Source organism: Meriones unguiculatus, chromosome 16, assembly GCF_030254825.1.
Source record: "Meriones unguiculatus strain TT.TT164.6M chromosome 16, Bangor_MerUng_6.1, whole genome shotgun sequence".
In the NCBI taxonomy this organism is placed as follows: Eukaryota; Metazoa; Chordata; class Mammalia; order Rodentia; family Muridae; genus Meriones; species Meriones unguiculatus.
In genome coordinates this window covers 11883913-11903644 of record NC_083363.1, presented here as the reverse complement: position 1 = coordinate 11903644, position 19732 = coordinate 11883913, and the positions used below count along the sequence as shown (strand labels likewise).

Here is a 19732-nt window from a genome sequence, read left to right as displayed (position 1 = left end):
ACATCAGAAGGATTCAGGATTAGTACTGCTTATTCCAAGATTAAGCAGAACAAGGATTAACTGGAGAAAATGCAGACCTTTAGAGGGGTCTGCAGAGTAGTAGCGTTATCAGAGAGATGGAAAATTGTTGCTCAGACTGAACAGTACATTTTGTAAATGTGATAACTCCCAATGGTCTGAGGAGACCTTGTTATCCACATGGACCTGTGTTCTTGGATAATTGGAAACATCAAATCTTCACTTCTCTGATGCACTCAACATTCATGCTTACTGAAAAGGGTTCATAGACAACCAGTTGAAGATAAATTTCAGGTTAAAGTTGGGTTGGGCTTTGGTGGTATTCATTAGTAATATTTGGTAAACACTTAAGAATCTATTTATCTATAATGTTAGCTTCAGTAAAAAAATCATTAAATTTTGTGTCTTCATAGCAGCAATAAACAAGACCTTTATATATTCATATACAAATTAGAATTATACAGAATTTACATTATATTTCATACACTTATATAATATTTTATATTATATACATATATATGTCTCTCTTAGTATGTTGAAATATAAATATTCTATATAAATAAGCAATAATAACAATAAATAATTTTTTAGATTTAAATCTGTGAAAACACAGACAATTGAACTTATGTTTATCTGGGAAAGAAAGTTTTTGAATAGAAAGTTTCTTCCTCAAGTCAAGAAAATGTTGAGGACATATTAGGTGGAGGGGTAAAAGGACTTTTGCTCCAGGCATTTCATGTACCTGGAGGACCATTAGCACTGTGAGGTCGAGAGGCTTTTAGAAAGTTCCATTAAGGATCTCAGGATATTGAGAAAGAACACAAAGCACGAAGTGACTCAATATAGACAGGAATTCCATGAGTAGTTCATCTTTACACCCAGCAATGCCCAACAACCAGATTAGCTAACACAACCAATTATACCTCAGTCTATGCAAAATGACATGAAGGTCACCCCACACCCACGTTGAGTAGATAAATCTGAACGGCTCATCTTGAAAAAAAAAAAAACAGGTGAAAGTTTTAATGGTCTTAGGGTTATCTTCTATTTCTCAAGCACAGTAAAATGCTGACACAGAAACAGAAAATTTTAAGTTTGACAGTAACAAAACAAAAATTCATTTGTTCTTCAAAAAATATTATTAAGCGACTTACAGGAGGCAAGTGACAGAAAAAGGTGGAGACTAGCAAAGTGTACGTGTAACAGAGGACTTTCACTGGGCACATGTAAGATGACAATGTGATACAAAGGACAACTCAGCTATAATTTGGCTAAAGCTTGAATAGACGATTAACACAGGAAATATATAAACTACATATAATTAGGTAAAAGTTCTCTTAGTTTATTAACCTTTAAAGAAAATCAAATTAAAATTCAGTGGACATTACTGCCCACCTATCTGAATTGTCCACACTTGAAAACTGACTGTATCACTTACTAGCAGACACATGGAGAAATCATAATGCCATGCAGTGCCTATGGGAGTGATAGGTGGTGTGGTCACCTTTGAAAAATTAGCATCCTCCTAAAAAGAGAAGCATGCAAAAAATGAAAAAAAAATTGCATTAGAGGACAGAGACACTTGGATGAATCTCTAATGTGTCATACTAGGCTGAAGAAGCCTATGAGTTGTGTGTTCATCTAAATGGGTCCTTGGAACAGTGGACCTTAGAGACAATGAGCACATCTTGCTGCTGAGCTAAGAATCTCCTGGAGGACACTTTGACCATAAATGTATGAATCACCAGTGATGGTGATTACACAACAAAGACATCTGAGACATTTACATCTGGTTTTGAGTAAGTAAATATTTAGTTTTTTGAGTAGGTAAAATATTTAGATCGAACATCTGCTAGCAGCTCCCAGTCTGGCTATTTTCCAAGACAAAAAGACCATCAGTTCCCATCTACTGATGTGTAGAACAATGGCATAGGAGCCATGTCTGTGACTAAATGCTATTGGAATCCTCACAAACACAGGAATAGATAAACTGGTAGACGGATATGGCAGAAATTTTCAGTGCAATAAAAAGAAATGACCTATACATGCAGAAAAGAATATGAATTGCAAGGTTGTCATGGTAAAAATAACACATGCTGAAAAAAAAAAGTGTGCAGTGGTGGCGGGAAGGCAGGAACCATCGTGCAATGATTGACAGGAACATTGCTTTAATAGTGACAGTAGTACCTGCATCAACACGAAATTACACTTTTAAGATATGTGAAGCTTATGGTATACTAATTATAGTTCTCTTACAGAAACACATTTTGTCTAATGTTGTAAAATTTACAGAGGGCATAATTCAGCTTGTCATTTTTTTCACAGAACTACAAAGGTAGAAATGTAGAATTTATATATATATATATATATGCATATATATATGTATGTATATATACAGTTTCCACATACTTGAGTTCTATTGACTACAATAGAATTACATTCTGAAATTCACTATAATACTATGTTCATAATTTAACTGGTTTGGGATACAGCTTTCAAGTTTACATTAAAATTTGAGCAACCAAAATTGTTTTTATGCAAGAGTTTTGAATAAGTATAAAGATTTGTGTAAAATGGATATATAACCATTGTATTTTTAGTTCTCTTTAGTGAAGCATTATATTTTGAAGAAAGCATTTACTCTAGATATGGTTTTAGATCTCTAGCTACACATTGCTCTCTGTTATTTTGCTGTAATCATTTATACAAATCTACCTTACAGCAGGCCAGTAAACCCAACACTGTCATTCATTAGGTGAGACTATATGACCTGTCAGAGAGAACTTTGGGGGTTGGAAACAGATACAGTAGAATCCTGCTTCATTCATTTCCCTGCTGTGAGAGTTCAAGATATTTTCCCTCTTAATCTCTCTGAGTATTCCTTTCTTCATAGAGCCAATAATAACATCTTCCCCATAGGACCGTTTGACACTTTAAATGAAGTAGAAGATTTATAAATAAAAAAGATTACAATGTTCCCCCACAGTAAACCCAGATTTATCAGCTAATCCATGATTCTCTCCAGGAGCTAACCCCCTTTTCCCAGATCAGCTGTGTTGTACAATTCATTTATGTTCTTGGCTCATCTTCCAGAGTATTCTCATTACATCCAACTCTGAAGAGATAGCTGGTGAGACCTGAGTTATACTGTACTTTAAGTAAATTTCAATAGAAACATATAAAAATACGGGAGAATATTTTCCATTGACTGTTACTTGAGAAATGATGAGAAGAATGAAGTTGTTTTCATGCCTATATTCCTTCCATTTCTTCCATCTTAAGATCATGAAAAGGGTTTCATTAAACGTTGGTCTTTCATCCACAAATATCTATTACAAATGTCAATAATATAACTACTTAAATGTATGCTACTCATCATTATTTATAAGACATTTCTCACAAACCTATTGACGCTTTTACAGCTTTTTCTTTTTCTCTTTAGAACACCAGGCGGGAAGCTGAAGCTTCACATTATGGTCATGTGTTGCAAATGACATTTCTATTGGATCAGTTTAATTGACACTGATTTTCTTCTCATCATTTTTTTTTCTGGATGTGTTTATTGGAACACATCTAAGTTGAAGGTTGTTGAGACTCTGCACAGAACATACTGTGCTCTCCTTGGCATGATTCCACATGGCTGCCTCTTAGATTTACTGTAAACAAATGAAGGTTCTTGTTGTCTCTGCTGAAGCTATTTCATGGATGTTGTGCAACCTCTTTTGGGTTATCATCCTGGGACACACAAGACTAAATACACATGGCACATAGATAAATACACACAGACACATAGAAAGTGAGATCTTGGTCTCTTAGTTTTGGAGCCCAAGGTCCAGGCTCCCATCTTAGTCTCCCAAGTGGAGCCTCCAACTGATGAATGTGATAGGATAACCTCATTTTCTTTATTATTATTTTATTACCAGCTTGAACAAGTTCATAAAAAGAAGTATGTGCTCTCAGTTGTTTTTCAGTATGGCTGACCCTCTCAAAAAGGCTGATATGTTTTCCAATATTCCACTTGTCAAATGATGCCAACCATCCTCCATAATGATCACTACAGCTCTATTGCTTTTAACATTATGAAATTAGGATTGTAAGCATATTTGGTCTGTTTCAAGTCAGGACAACTACTACTACAGATGCTCTGAGTAAGGAGGGAAACCATTCTTTCCGGCTCTTGAAGGAGGACAGCAGCTTGAGAGACTCATAAATCCTTCTTTCCACCTGCTGTGAAATAGTTCACGGTTCTTTTGCATTTATGCCATGGACCCGGAAAGGAAAACATCCTTTGGAAACATTATTCACATTTGATACGGGGGATTTCCGAATGACGACCCGAGTACCAAGGGTGGTCGCAACTTCCAAGTGGGCAGCCATTTCAGTGTGCAGAGCCATGCAGTGTTCGCGTTCCTCCTCAGCGATAAACTGTAACAGGAGATTACACACTTCTAACTCAAGATTTAAGAGAGAAATATTTTTGCTTTTCATTTAATCCTACACTCATATATTTTTACTATTTATATAAGTTTTTTAATACTTTAAGTGCTTCAAGTATCACATAACTAATTACATAGCTTACTGTAAAATACCATCACAGTTGTCTCAGAGTAAAACCATCAACTAACTCTATCATCATGGTATGAATACTCAACACACATTAATTTAATCTGTAATTTTTCTGTCACAACCGTATTCACTGGGATAAGATATCAATCTGTTATGAAGTTTCTAGAATGTCTGTGTTTATGTCACCAAATGAACTCGTATTTAGGTTAAAATTTTAATTAATTAACTTTTTAATATATTACAGTTTATTCACTTTGTATCCCAACTGTAGCCCCTCTCCCATCCCCTCCCTCTCCTACCTTCCCTCTATCTTCTTCTCCCATGCTCCTCCCCCATTCCACTGATAGAGGAGGTCCTCCTCCCCTTCCATCTGACCCTAGCCTATCAGGTCTCATCAGGACTGGCTGCATTGTCCTCCTATGTGCCCTGGTAAAGCTGTTCCCCCTCAGGGGGAGGTGATCAGAGAACCTGCCACTGATTTCATGTCAGAGACAGCTCCTGTTCCCCTTACTAGGAAACCCACTCAGAGACTGAGCTGCCATGGGCTACAAACGGACTCAGAAAACAAGCTGGAGTAGCCATCCTAATATCTAATAAAATATACTTTTATCCAAAATTAATCCAAAAACATGAGGAGGGGAACTTCATTCTCATCAAAGGAAATATCCACCAGGAGGACATCACAATTCTGAACATCTATATTCCAAATACAAGAGCACCTGCATTTGGAAATGAAACATTATTAAAGTTTAAATCACACATCAATCCCAACACCTTAATAGCGGGAGACTTCAACACTCCACTCTCAAGAAGGGACAGATCATTCAGACAGAAGCTAAATAGGGAAATAATGACACTTATAGAAGTCCTAAATCAAATGGGCCCAATAGATGTCTAAGGAACTTTTCACCCAGACTCAAGAGAATACCTTCTTCTCAGCACCTCACAGAACCTTCTCCAAAACAGATTAACATTTTTGAGATATCTTTAAATAGAATCTGTTTTATAATTACATAAGCTTATTTATGGCTCCAAAAACAAAATGTTGTTGATCAAGTTTGATTTCTGTGCCACCCTGTCATTTAATGCTTCATGCCCTCTCTCTCTAATATCAATTTTAATATTATGATATTTTTCTATTTAAATATGCCAAGTATTACTTTTTAGTGGGCCATTTTTCTAAGTTCAGTTTTACTTATCTAAAGATAACTACATTGAGAATTAAAGATTACAAAAGTGTGTAAATATATGTGTATATGTTATATTGCCATCTATTTATCCAGATAACTTACTGTACTATTTAGATGGTATTTCTATGTTGTTGTGCTGAGGATGAGGTCAATGGCAGAGTTCTGACCAGGAACAAGGCTGTAGCGTCCATCCCCAGTGCTGTTACAAAGAAGATAAACATGGCCTTGGGACTCATCAGTTGAGCCAAGTTCCTCACAGGTTTCAACACTCATTACTAATACCACCTGAGTCCAAAAATGAGTGGTGGACTCTTAGTGCAATGAATCTGTGTTTGTGGTCTTAAGCCCAGTGGAGGCTGTCTATGCATGTGTCTCCAGCTCTCTGTTTTCCTTCCATTGTTCTCTGTATACTCTCTCAGCCCATTTCAACTCACTGCTGTCATTTTTTTCCTACAATCTTCCTACAGTAGCAAATATAATTATTTACTGTGACTGAAATAAATAATTCCAGGTTTCTCCATAGTATAGGAATATTTAGTCTCTCAAATTTTCATGTCCCCATTGTAAGTTTAAATTATTTACAGTGTCACTGGTAGTTACTGACATGCTTAATCATTAAAGTCATGTGAGCTGACTTTTTACATCTGACGTTATTATGATGTTACATTTGTTTACTATGGAACAAAGAATATTCAAACATACAGGGAAGGATGATACAAAAAAAGTGAGAAACTTTGCAAGAATAAACATTATTTCTATGTACTAAAGTACCTGCACCCCCCCCCAAAAAAAAACATAGACAAAAAAATCTCTAGCTAAAATTTCAGTGGCATAATTAGTGGAACATTTATCTTAAATTTTTTTTTTTCCCTGCTGTAGGAGAACACATTTAGATTAGTTCCTAGGCATCTTGATATTTGATTTAAATTGCTGGTCTTTATTTATTATAAGATATCTTGAAAAGCCATGCAGAGTATAATTAAGATTTATGCACCATTAAAATATAATTTTATAATCCGAAATTTGCTTTTCCTCTGCATAACGTCTCTTCTCGTACGACAAGCTTCCAAATTAATTAAAGAGCTCCCTGAATGAAAAGAAATTCAGAAAACCTTCCAAACAAACATCTTCCTCTCTCTAAGTCATGAGCTAATTAATTACGTATCGCATTTGTATCTGCCATGCCCAGACTGGATAATGTAGAAACTTAATTTACTAATGAAATTGTGCCTGTGCTGCTCTGGGCCGGCGTGTTGCTGTTTGTCCTCAGTTCTGAGCTGAGCCTCCTGTCTCGCAGGCACCCCTGAGGATTACCCGCGCTTCTTCTACATGGATCCCAGGACCGCAGAAATCACTCTTCTGGAGCCAGTAAACAGAGACTTCCATCAAAAATTTGATTTGGTTATTAAGGTAAATTAAACTAAAATCTTATTTTCTTGTATGGATGAAATGACAATCCAAGGAACATAAGGAGGCCACTGTAGACCTCTTATGTTTTAAAACTAGGAATGTGAACCATGATAACTGATTTTTTTTTCTCTATAAACATTGCATTTTTTTTCTCTACAATGATACAGTAGTATTCAACATGTAGATGTAATAAATACATTGGTCAGAGGAATGTAGTTTAAATAATAAACTGGACTTTTCTTTTAACGTATACTTTTTAAAAAATAATTTAACTTTTGGAAATGAAGGATCAACAATGGCAGCATGAAAATGTACTTTACATATTATTTACCTTAAATATTAATTTTTGATTCTGTTGCTTTTTCTGACATACATTGAAAGTTCTTGCCCACACTAGGATTTTTTTCTTTTTTTTTTTTTTTCATATGAATGGATGATGATGATGATGATTTATAACTTACTCACTTTGTATCCTAGTGGTAGTCCCCTTCCTCATCTCTTCCAAGCCCTACCCTCCCTCCCTTTTTCTCCCCTATTCCTCTTCCCTAGTCCACTGATAGGGGAAGTCCTCCTCCTCTACTCTCTGACCCTAGGTTGCATCTGGACTGTCCGGATCCTCTTCCTCTGAGGGCTGGCTAGGCTGCCCCAGAAGGGAGAAGTGATCAAGGAGCAGGCAACCAAGTTCATGTCAGAGACTGTCTCTTCTCCTCTTACTAGGGAACCCACATGAAGAGAGCTGTCTATGGGTTAAATCTGTGCAGGGGGTCTAGTGGCTTTTTATTTGTTTGTTTGTTTGTTGATTTATTATTTGCCTGCATGTATGACTGCAGGCCAGAAGAGGGCACCAAATCTCATTATAGATGGTTGAGAGCCACCACGTGGTTGCTGAGAACTGAACTCAGGACCTTTGGAAGAAAAGCCAGTGCTCTTAACCTCTGAGCCATCTCTCCAGCCCTTCATCCTGGGACTTTTAAATATATGCCTTACTATCTTCTTTATGTTTAAAAATGATTCTATAACTGACAAAAAATAAAGCTAGGGTGATGTACTTGATATTGAAATAATATTATAATTTAAAGTGTAATATTAAGTAATTATTATTTAATAATAATATTGACTCTATTTTAATGAAACCACAGAAGTAATATGGAAACTAGTTAATCCTGATGGACTACATTAGAATGTTGAGATTTAAGATTTTAGTTTGACACTGAAGAGAGAGTGAGAATTTCCTGATTGGAAATGAATACTGAATAAGGATAATTATAACTAATAGACAGAACAACAATTACCCCTGAATGAATCTAACATGTATTACATGATTTCACACCCATGCATGCACACACACACATACCATAATTAGGCATTAACATGAAGCCTAGAGATATCCTCTCTTAAAAAAAAAATAATTAAAAATATTAGTGTTGTATGTGGTGAGTAAGGTTTATTATTGTTGTATCTTTTATTAAAGCTGCTGTTAATCCTAAACAGCTGCTGTATAACCAAATCACCACACAGAGACTATGATATGTTTAGTTAACCTAGAACACAATGCTGGGCAATAGTTGCTCCATCCTAAACCTCCAAGCCCTCATAGTTTCCTAACATTTAGATTCACACATTATACATGCTTTTTGAGAAATCTTAGGTCCAGTTCATTCTCCACATTCCAAGACCTCTCCTTCTGCCTCTGCTCCCAGCCTCTGTCTCCTCCTTGGCCTCCCACTCTTTCCTGTCCTCTGGCTCCTCCCTTCTCCCTCCTACTCCTTTCTCTCCATTGCTCAAAATTGTGGCTGGTTGTTTTATTTTGACATGTTTACACAAAGTTGAGACAGGTGATGCCTAGAATAAGTATCACAATGCAATGTCTGGAATGAAACCAGAGAGTTGGGTAGAGACATCAACATTTGAATGAACAAGGGTAAGGTGTATACATTTTAAAAGAACATTATACCAACATATTAGTGTGGCATTAGCTCAGTGGAAGAACAGTTACCAGGTGAGCCTGAGGCCCTTGTTCCAATATCCAGAGCCTCATAAATAAATTAACGAATTAAATGAAAATTTTAAGTATATGGAAAATGAAGAAAGTCTTTCTGAGTAGGCTCCTTGGGAATGTTCTTTTTTTTATTTTTTTTTATTTAACTTTTTTTTTTGTATCTCCTCATTGGCTGGATGCCACCCCCTGGCTGCTGTCTTACTAGCACCACAGTATGTGGGATGGGAAGTTAGAGGGTCGGTGGTTATCACAGAGACACGTGGCTAACTCTGGGGAGAAGTGAGACTGGACCTGGTTTCATTTACTCCAAACTCAGCCTCTTTTTGCGGGCCAGACCATGCAGTCACCTCAGTATGCTTGCCTGGAGTAACTGTGCGTAAGTCCAACTTCAAATGCCACCCTCCGAAATACATTTAAGTTCAGTTCACAGTACGCGAGAGCTTCCTGCCCCACCTTATGGGCACACTTAATAATGTCTTTATTTCATAATGCTTTTCCCTTGGGGAACTAAAAGTGTACACGTGGGCAAGTCTGTGCCCCTCCAGATCTTATCTGCTGTCAGAGAGGTGATAAAAGAAGACCTAAGACACTACCCAAAGGAACTATTTCAATTATCTGGAGTTTCAAAGATTTTTTTTTTTTTCCTGAAGATTACTCCAAGCTTAGGGTTGCCGGATCAAGAGGCTCTTAGCCAATGAATGAAAATGGAAAATGTGCTTTAGTGGGAAGGCTTAGAAGCATAATGTAGCAAAAGAGAGGTAGGGAGCCTTCCGGATGGATACAGCCCCTTGGATGGCACTCAGCAAAGACGCAAGGCTGTCCCCCCCCCTTTGTCCAAGGCAGTCATACAGGAGGGGTGCACCCCGCAGAGACTTGTTATCCTGGGAACTCACAGAAGTAATGCAATGTGCATCCTCTTCTCATGGTCCCTCCCCTGGGCCCCATGGGGCTTATCTTTGTGGGAATCATGAAAACTTTCTAAATAGTGTTTCCCAATTGCTTCAGTTTAGACATGAAATCTGTTTCCTTTGGATGCTGTCCTGGGCTGTCTGAGAGAAACTTAGCCATCCATTAACGAAAAAAAAAAATCAATTAGAAATTTGAACGGATGAATGTTTATGTTTTAAAACACTTTATGCTATCAATATAAGTACCTACAAGTGTTACTAGTGTTACTGGATCCAAACTACTGTGAGCCAAAGGTATCAGAAGTGGACAATGAGCAAAAGCATCAACTGAAACAATAAAAACGGCTACCCACCAGCATTCTTTGAAACATCATCACTCCACAGTTCTCCTCAGTGGCAAACATTTCACTTCCCCCCCCCCTACATTGGTGTTTTATTTTACATTGGCTGCAGAAGATTTTTGTTGTTGCCGAATTTGATCCAAATTTCTGTTTGGCAAGCTGAGTAAAGCGAAATACGACAGCGTCAGCCCCAGGACTTAGGGAAAATTCTGCCTTCGAGGAGAATGACGTAGCCCACTAAGACCTGGTTTGTGTCAGGAACCAGAGATGCCTCATCTTTATTTCCTGCTATTTCTGCCAGTGGTTTCTTCTGCATGCTGACAAGTAAAAACGCAAAGGTGGAGCCTGGCAGGCAAAGCTGGGTAGTTAGACACTTCAGCCTACCTAGCAAACAACCCAAGCACAGGGAACACTACGAGGAAAGGGACCCTCCCCTGGAGAACTTCTCCAGCCTTTAGTTAGCTCTCTCATCTGAGGATGCTGAAAAGGAAGAAGAATCAGTCATTTGCTTTGCCCCAGAACGATTCCATTTATGGATCACGGTCCTTGAATAATTATCTGTATCATAGGCACACATCCCAGTCTGGATTATGAAATATCTGATCCTTGGAGACTATCCTCCTGAAAGCAGCGACCACAAACTTCCTGTGAGGCAGGACTACAAAAACGTGTTACAGATGTCAGATGTCAGTGCGTTTAGTACACATGCCAAGCGTCTTTAACCAATCACAGAAAACTCACTACCGTCAGTGCAGAGTATTCGAAGTGTATCTATACACTAGGCGTCTAATACAAAGCAAAATCTTGCATTATTAAAACAGATCTAATGAATACGCTATTAATAATTCATTGTCTCTTGGTTCCTTAAAGAATAATTGCATTTCATGTAAATCCTTTTGATTAAGAGCTTTTATTAAGATCTGATTAAACAAGGGACACAGTGGAAAACTGCTAACACTGCATTACGGTGCCTTGTCCCTGCTGTCACTTGGTGGCTCGCTCTTTTTTCCGGCAGCCACATCTTAATTTACTTCTGTTCTGAACCACAGGCATGCTATAATATTATGTAATATATATATATAATGTATAATTTATATATGATATAATATAATGTATAATATATATATTCTAAGCATTAGTGGCCATCTTGCATGGTGCCACTTTGGTCTCCCTCTCCTTTAAGTTTGCCTTCTTTTTTTAAGCCAGAGATCTAAGTCTCAGTATTAAGCACTTGCTTAGGAAATTTATCCATATGTTAAGAAGCCTGTCATAGTCCGTTTTCCTATAGCATGGCAAGGTTCCTCCATGTTAAATGTACCTTGTGAATTTCTCTTGATCTTTACAAGTGATGAATGGTAATACATTTTAAAATTATGTTTCTATCATTATTAAATATGTACATGTGGGGAGACTGTGTTTTCACATGTGAGTTCTGGTTCTTGAAGAGGCCAGAGGTGTCAGACTTCCCTGAAGATGGAATTACAGGTGGTCATAAGCCACCTGATGTCAGTACTGGAAATCGAACGTGGGTCCTCTGGAAAAGCCGTGTCTTTTCTTGACCACTGAACCACATTTCCATCCCTGTTAATATATATATTTCATTGTGCCCCTGAATAACACCTACACAGAACCCTTAGAAAAAGTCAAATGTATGTTAATGCAAAGTTTACGCTATTTGTGACTGTCGCAAACAGCTACATTTCTTCCAAAGAAAATATAAGCATTTGAAATAGGAAATGAGCCAGGAATTTAAATTAATGCTATGTTAGTTCCCACCTGCTTCCAGTCCTGGTCAAAGGTTTACCTTGAGCACCGTGCCGGTTACATGTGAGAAATGGTTGCATTAAGGAGCATAGCCACCTTAACTCCTGACCCTTTGTGCATAACTAACGCTTCCACTGTAGATTGAGTAATTTGAAAATATACAGTGTTGGTTAGTTTTCAGTTTTCCGTATCCAATGCTGATTTATCTGCCTGAGATCTGTCCAGATGCAAGCATATAAAGGACCAAGACAATCAGAAATGCATTCTCCTTCTGATGACTGCAAGGATATTTCTAATTATTGCCTGGGAATCTAACTATCACCCAGTTTATATAACCACATCCAGTTAATGATACAACAAACATCCTTTTGAACAGCCAAGCCTTCTCCTGACTCTTCTTTGAATTGGCATTTTTCACTGGTCATCTAAGCCAGGCATTCTCATCTTCTCACAATTTTCTCTCCTTTGTTACCGTGCAGCCTCCCATATAAGCTACCCCGAGGCTTAAATAATTTCCTCGGCCTGTCTCTCTGCCTCATATGCCCTGATGAGCAGTTTACATCGCACACACAGGCAGGCTCTCTCTCTCTCTCTCTCTCTCTCTCTCTCTCTCTCTCTCTCTCACCTCAGCTGCTTTCCCAGGCACCCCGTGCAGCAACTTGTCATGTTGTCAATTGAGCCTCTCTAAAGCCACCACAGACAAGCCCCTCTGCATGTTGCTTTCCGCCATCCCTCTTTCCTGCCTTTCCTCGTGTGCTTGTTTAACACAGGCTTTGTCATGTTAAAGGATTGCAGGCTTCAAGGTCACAGAAGGCAGCCTGTCACCCATCATCCATCATAGTTTCCCAACATACAGAGATGGAAACTCCTACAGAAATGAATGAACTGTCAGAATTCATTAGGTCTTTGAAGACGGTTGTTCTTTAGAAGCTACTGAGTTTTCCCTCCATTGATGTGTAATATTGTCGGTGTTATATGGGAGAAAGAGAGGAAAGGGGAGGGACAGAGGGCAAGACAGGTAGAGGAGGAATAAGAATAAGAGATAAGAATAAAAGAGGTTCCCCAAACCTTACCTTTGGGTAAAAACAAACAGTAGCCATCAGTAACAAAACGTTAGGACAAAACAAACAAAATACTGCCCACTGCTGCCTTTCCCCAGCTACAGACAAGCTACATGTCCCAAGCATTCCTTTAGGGTTCTGGAAATGTTTTAGCTGTGTAATCTTGAATCTATGGACCTCTTCTCTCTTTCTCTTTCCCCGTCCTCCCACCCTCTTCTTCTCCTTTCTTTCCTTCTTTCTTTTTCCAGTCATCAAGAGAGTTTTATTAGCCAGGCTAAGGTGGAACCATAGCCAAGAGATTTGTCTCAAACTCTTGATCCTTCTACTTCCCCCACTACCATCCCCAGCTGCTGGCATCACATCTATGTTCCGTGACATCTTCTATATTCCCCTTGAACCATGAATACACACAAAGTGCATTCTAGTTAATTGCTCTAGACTACCGTCTATCCCAAACTCCCAAAATCCAATGGGCACTTGCTCTTGCTCTCTCTCTCTCTCTCTCTCTCTCTCTCTCTCTCTCTCTCTCTCTCTCTCGGCAGAGGAAATAGTCTGAGTGGCATGGGGTGAGCTCTGCCCAGGCGGCTTCTTCGTTGGAGAGGCACAGCATCTTTTTGTGTCTTCACATGGTGAGAAGAGCACAGTGGGGCTGCTTAGGACCCTGTTTCCAAGTTATTTATCTGGATGTATGCCATATGTGTGTGCTATCTCAGACCTGAGTTCTCAAACCTGTGCTGGTTGGAACTGCAGGTAGCCGAGATACAAACAGCATTGAACACCAAACCCAGGTCCTCAGAAAGCACAGGAAGTTCTCTTTACTGCTGAGCCATCTCCTCAGTCCCCTTGGTGCTTTTATTAAAATTTAATTTATTTTTAAAAATTATTTATTTATTTATTCATTCATTTCATATCCTGATGGCAGGCCCCCTCCTCTCCTCCCAATCCCTCCTTGTGTGCTTCTCTTGCCATTCTCCCCCTCTCCTTCTCCACAGACGAAGAGGAGGTCCCCATGGGTACCAACCTACCCTGGTACCTTAAGTTGCTCCCACTGAGGCCAGACAAGGTAGCCCAGTTATGGGGATGGGATCTAGAGTCAGAGAGAACTCCCATTTCAGTTGCTGGGGTATCCACATGAAGACCGAGCTGATCATCTGCTTTGTATGCGCAGGGGTCCTAGGACCAGTGTACGCATGTTCTTTGGTTGGTGGTTCTGGTTCCATCTGTGAACACTCAACCCTCATAAACTACTATCTCACAAGGCCACACCTGACACCGTCCCTTTAGAGGCTGGGAACACATTGACTCGGGAAACATAGACAGACAGGCCATTGCTCACCATTCTTCACACCATCAAGTTAATAAAGAATTACGTCTGTCACCCTGCTCCAGTCAAGGTCTCAAACGAAGGAAATTTCTTTTTCTGTTTGGAGACTTCAGGCCTGAAATGCCACTCAATTACCTTACAATTCTTCCTTGTGTTTCTTAAAAAGAACAACCTGCTTTCTGAAGTCCATTGTTGACCCTTTTGACATAAACTGTTTGTCTTATATTTTTGTTTACTGCCCTACCAGATAAAACATGGTTTTTGCTTCTTCATCAATATTTTTTTTGTACTTTTGTATTGTCCTGGAATGCGTCTAAATATTCTAAGTAGTAGGATAAGGAATTGCTGCTCCCTCTGGTGTTGGGTATCAGTAAGAGGAGTGGATGCGTGTGTCTCTATCAAGCAACACTGTTCATCCGGGAGAGGGAATAGGTCCAGAAATAAATGTTAAGCGAATGCAGTGGCCGCCCAAATGTGGGCTGACAAAATATATACAGACCCAAGAGTTTGCTTGGCCCCTTGCCTGTTTCGCAAGTTGGCCTGCCAACTTATAAGGTAAAGAGAGGAAAGGTATTCATCCCCTTGATAGAAGCTTAATTTGGGCAAGTCCTTTCTACCTGCACCCATCACTTTGAAGACAAAGCAGCGGATTCACGTGCCCCAGAGTGTTCAGATGGAAGCAGCGTTTCAGCTTCTGCTAGAGCCCCCCACTCCATGCAATCCATATAAGCCACCCAGCCCCCACACCACACTCCGCATGACTCTCCCCCAGCTACCACTTCGAGCCTACATGAACCCTCCCTTCTAGGAGCCACCCTAGACCCTACTCTTCACCCCGCGTGAGCTACACAAGCCCCTACTCCACTTTTCTAAATGCACCGCCTCAACCTGAGCTCCACAACTTCACATAAACCATCCTGCCATCACGCTAGTCTGCTTCAGGGACCCCTGGAGCCCCCCACCATTCTTCTCCCACAGGAACCACGTGGGCACCTACTCCAGTGTTCACACCATCTACCCTCGCCCCTACCCTCGCTCTACTCTCAACACGCGAATCACTCCGAGCCTCACACCCCTCTTCCCAATCACGACTGTCCTTTTTTCACGTGATTCTTAGATTTTTACACAGAAATATTACAATGAATAGTGGGAAACCTCTCGACCAAATAAAACTTTCAATTTTTCTTTTCAAGAGCAGAGCAGAGAAATAGTAACCTTCTTCGCTGCATACCTTCCAGCCCTGTATACAATCAGTATTTACATCTGTCTTCTTCAAATTGGTGAAAATAGCTGGGATTCTCACATCTGTTTGTATTCTAACGTCTAAACAAAAGGAAATGATTTTATTATTGAACAATGCAGGAGGGCTTTGAGGAGTCGTGTTTCCACTGTAATAAGTTTCAAGTAGATAAGAAACTGGAAACAGAAGTAAAATATATTTCATTATATTAAAAATAATCCCTAGCTGGAAAGTCCGTTGATTTTTATCATGTTGTCATAATATAAGGCCTTCTGAGAGTGTACTTTCCTTATTCCAGGTGGTGAAGATATCTTTCTTTGTCAAATGGAAATATATTTATGCCTATGAGGAAAAAGTTCTTTGGATTTATGACCCTGCAGACAAATCGATTTTACTGCACACAACACAATTCTGTGTATTTTGTTTGTGCTATCTATTATATATATTTGTGAGCTTTTGAAGATTTCTGGTAACTTTGCTTCCAAACTTCTTTATGTAGCCTTTAATTCTTAGCCCACTGAATTATATTCTATGGGCTTGAATGCAGGATAATTTTATAATTATTCAAAAGCAATAGACTGTAATTAATAATGTTATTAATTAATGATTAATATTGTGATGAACTTTGAATGCAGAAGCATAGACTTGCTCTAATACGTATCTTCCTAAAAGATGTCTAAATTTAAGCTCAAGTTTAAATTGGAGACATTGCTCAAGTGAGAGATAATACCAGAATACAAGAAATTTGCAAATTTGCATGACGACATAGGTAAAATGGAGTTGGGCACCTAAAATCAGGCAGAGGGGGAGGAGAGCAATACAAAGGGGGAGGGGTGAAAGAGGGTAAAATAACACTAAGAGTACCTGAAAATTCCACACAGAATCATATTATTTATTTATCTAAAATCACATATAATACATATAAATCAATGTGTTTATAACACACACACGCATTCACACATAGTTTTAATAAGTTATACCACTCGGGCTAACAATGATACCTGCAAGAGTCATAGAGTATATAACAAAAGCCCTCAAAATCACCTTTCAGTTTTTTGTTGGTTGGAGTCAAAGGCCCACCGCCGCCACTCCCAAAATATAGGCCATTGCTGTGACCTTTGGTGATTTCCCAGATGTTTAAGGTTAAACCCTATAACCGAAGACACCGTATTTCCAACACAATACCCAGAGGACCAGAGGCAGCTCTAACCTGATGAAAACCCCCTTCCTGAGGGGGGACTAGCCCTCGTGATAAAGAATGTGCTATACAGCTTTATAAGGAGGCAGGCAGTAGTCCTACCCAGCTGTAATTACTATGAAACACACACACACACACACACACACACACACACACAAAAGCATGGCAGGATAACCCTGAGGCTGTAGTAATGGCACTCCTGTCTTTGCAGTTAGCAAGAGCTCTCTAATTAAAGTTAAGTCCTCAATAGGCAGAAAAACATGCCTGGTACTAGAAACAGAGACAACGATCTAAGGCTAGAAAAGTCACAGATCTTAAAGAAAACCTTTTGCCGTACGTACACACACACACACACACACACACACACATACACACACACACACACACTGTTGTACAGGTAGTTATACATACATATGTGTGTATGTGTGTGTAAAACCAAGCACTATTGAGCAGGTCTGAGCTCTGGGTGCTGTTTGATGTTTTGAACACATCATGTGATGTATCACATGATGGTAATTTTCATTTTCTGTGACACAAGGGAGTTGAAGAACTCACATCAGTTATGAGATTTATTAGCTGTGGCCTGAGACCTATGACCTATCTTGCCCAGATTTTCATGATATCTAATTAATTGGTTTTACAGTAGTATGTGCCTTTTTATCTAAAGTTAATGCCCTCATAGCTAGAACCACCAAGCTTCGCACGTGTGATTCCATAATTGGGAAATAAGCATTAGCATCAATAGAATAATAAAATTGCCATGCATATCTGACTTGGGGAGAGTTTTAATTTTTAGCAGTGGTTGCTGTTCTTTTGAGACAGGATGTCATTGACCCAGGCTTGTCCTTGAACTCTTGCTAAGTAACTAAGATGACTTGAACTCCTCAACATCATGACTCCACTTCCAAAGTTCTGAAACTGAATATATATTTCAGCATATTTCAGACTTTGAAAATTGTATGCTCTGGAAAGATTTTTTTATAACAAATGACAAGATTGTAAATATTTTATCAATATGTTAAGAGTTTCAAAGTATTATAAGAAGGCAAAGTAAAGGTCAGGCTTGGTGGTGGTGCACACCTTTAATCCCAGCACTTGGGAGGCAGAAGCAGGTAGATCTCTGTGAGTTCAAAGCCAGCCTCCTCGACAAAGTGAGTCCAGGACAGACAGCAGGGCTCTGTTCACAGAGAAATCCTGTCTCTAAATACCAAACAAACAACAACAAAAAAGGAAAGGAAGGAAGACATTCTAGCAGAAGAGTGTGTCAATTAATGAAGTGATCAAATAGGTCACACGTCAAAAGATCCATGTTATATCTGCGAGAAGAGCATTTCAGAAGAGGAAAGACCCAGAAAGTTCTAACTTAGCAGTCTAATTGGATGTCAGTGGCACCACCTAGGAACTGTGAGACAGAGCACAGTATCCAGATCTTGTGGGGCCTGATGTAATCTAGAATTCACTGAAGAGCATTAGAAATAAGAGTGGGGCTAGGAACAGCCGAGTTACCACTCAGCTGTGTATGCCTAGGATGAGCAGCTTCTTCATTCCTTAGTCTACATGGGACCAAAAAGAAAAAAAGAAAAGAAAAGCTAGAGAATTATAAAAATAGAGTTGTTATTTGACAAAATTGAGTTGCCATCATGGGAATGCCTAGAGCTAGTATGAAGAGTTTAAATATTTCGTAGGCAAAGGCGGTAGTTGGATCAAGATGGATGGAAATGCTTTGTAGAGGAATGTTAATTCAGAGCATGGCTGTTCTGGCAAGAGATCACATCCAAAGACCTTCTCGGTCTGAGTGATCTGGCTGGAATACAAACACGCCCTTAATCCAGAAGACAGAGGCAAGCAGATCTATGTTCAAGGCCAGCCTGGTATAGAGCAAGTTTCTGGTCAAGAAAAGCTTAGGTCGAAGGGTGGTGGTTCACACATTTAATCCCAAACAATGAAGGTAAAGATAATTTGTAGAAGGAAGTATCCATCTTTGAAAGTAATGTCTAATTGAGTGGCAGAAACAGTGATGAATCAGAGAAAGACTGGACAGAATAGGATACGCCCAAACTCTCGGGGAAGCTACTTAACGGGGTAGTGAGAGAAAAGCGGAGATGAGGCAATTTTACTGGGACAATGATAGAGAGAAGGGTGCAGAGAGAGAACGCAGGTGAAGATTAAATGAGCCAGAGAATGAGAAGGAACCAGAAGATTAGAAAAGATTGCTGGAGTTAGAGGCCAAGCAGAGCAATTCCAGATTGAATAAATCAGCTGGGAGGAGAGTTTCAGCAAGAACAGCTGAGTTGAACCAGCCAGCTATGAGCTCAGAAAGAGCAAGAAAGGGTGATTACTGTTTAATTACATATTAAGCAGTAATTCTCAGAGACTGAAAACATCCTAGGCCTAGGTCCATGTTGCAGAGGCTAGACGCTCCCAGGACAAGGCCTAGGTTATCAGAAAGAGGCAGTGAGCTCCCCGGACAACAACTGAAGCAGATGAACAAAGGTTGCTTCTACAGTGCTTGCTTTCTGACTGTGTTTACAGTAAGTGTCACTGAATTTCTTCATGAGTTAGACATGAGATGCGGGAAGAATTGGGTAGGTAGATGACCTTAGGGTTCTTGGCTTCAAAAACTGCCAATATGAAGCTGTAATCAAAGTAGAAGAAAACTGGTTTGGAACTGTTGGGTTGTGGCTGGGCTTAGAATTGACTTTTGTAACTTTCC

At 39.3% G+C, this 19732-nt stretch overlaps 1 protein-coding gene across 4 annotated transcripts in view; it reads left to right on the top strand.

The window, feature by feature from the left end:
- The window catches only part of Pcdh15 (protocadherin related 15), a 1462904-nt gene that overhangs the window by 1144135 nt on the left and 299037 nt on the right, over positions 1-19732 (top strand). For all 4 annotated transcript variants that reach the window (XM_060369368.1, XM_060369370.1, XM_060369367.1 and 1 more), the window contains exon 12: positions 7072-7184. In XM_060369368.1, coding sequence (XP_060225351.1) covers positions 7072-7184 — 113 coding nt within the window. The remainder of the gene's footprint in view (positions 1-7071; positions 7185-19732) is intronic.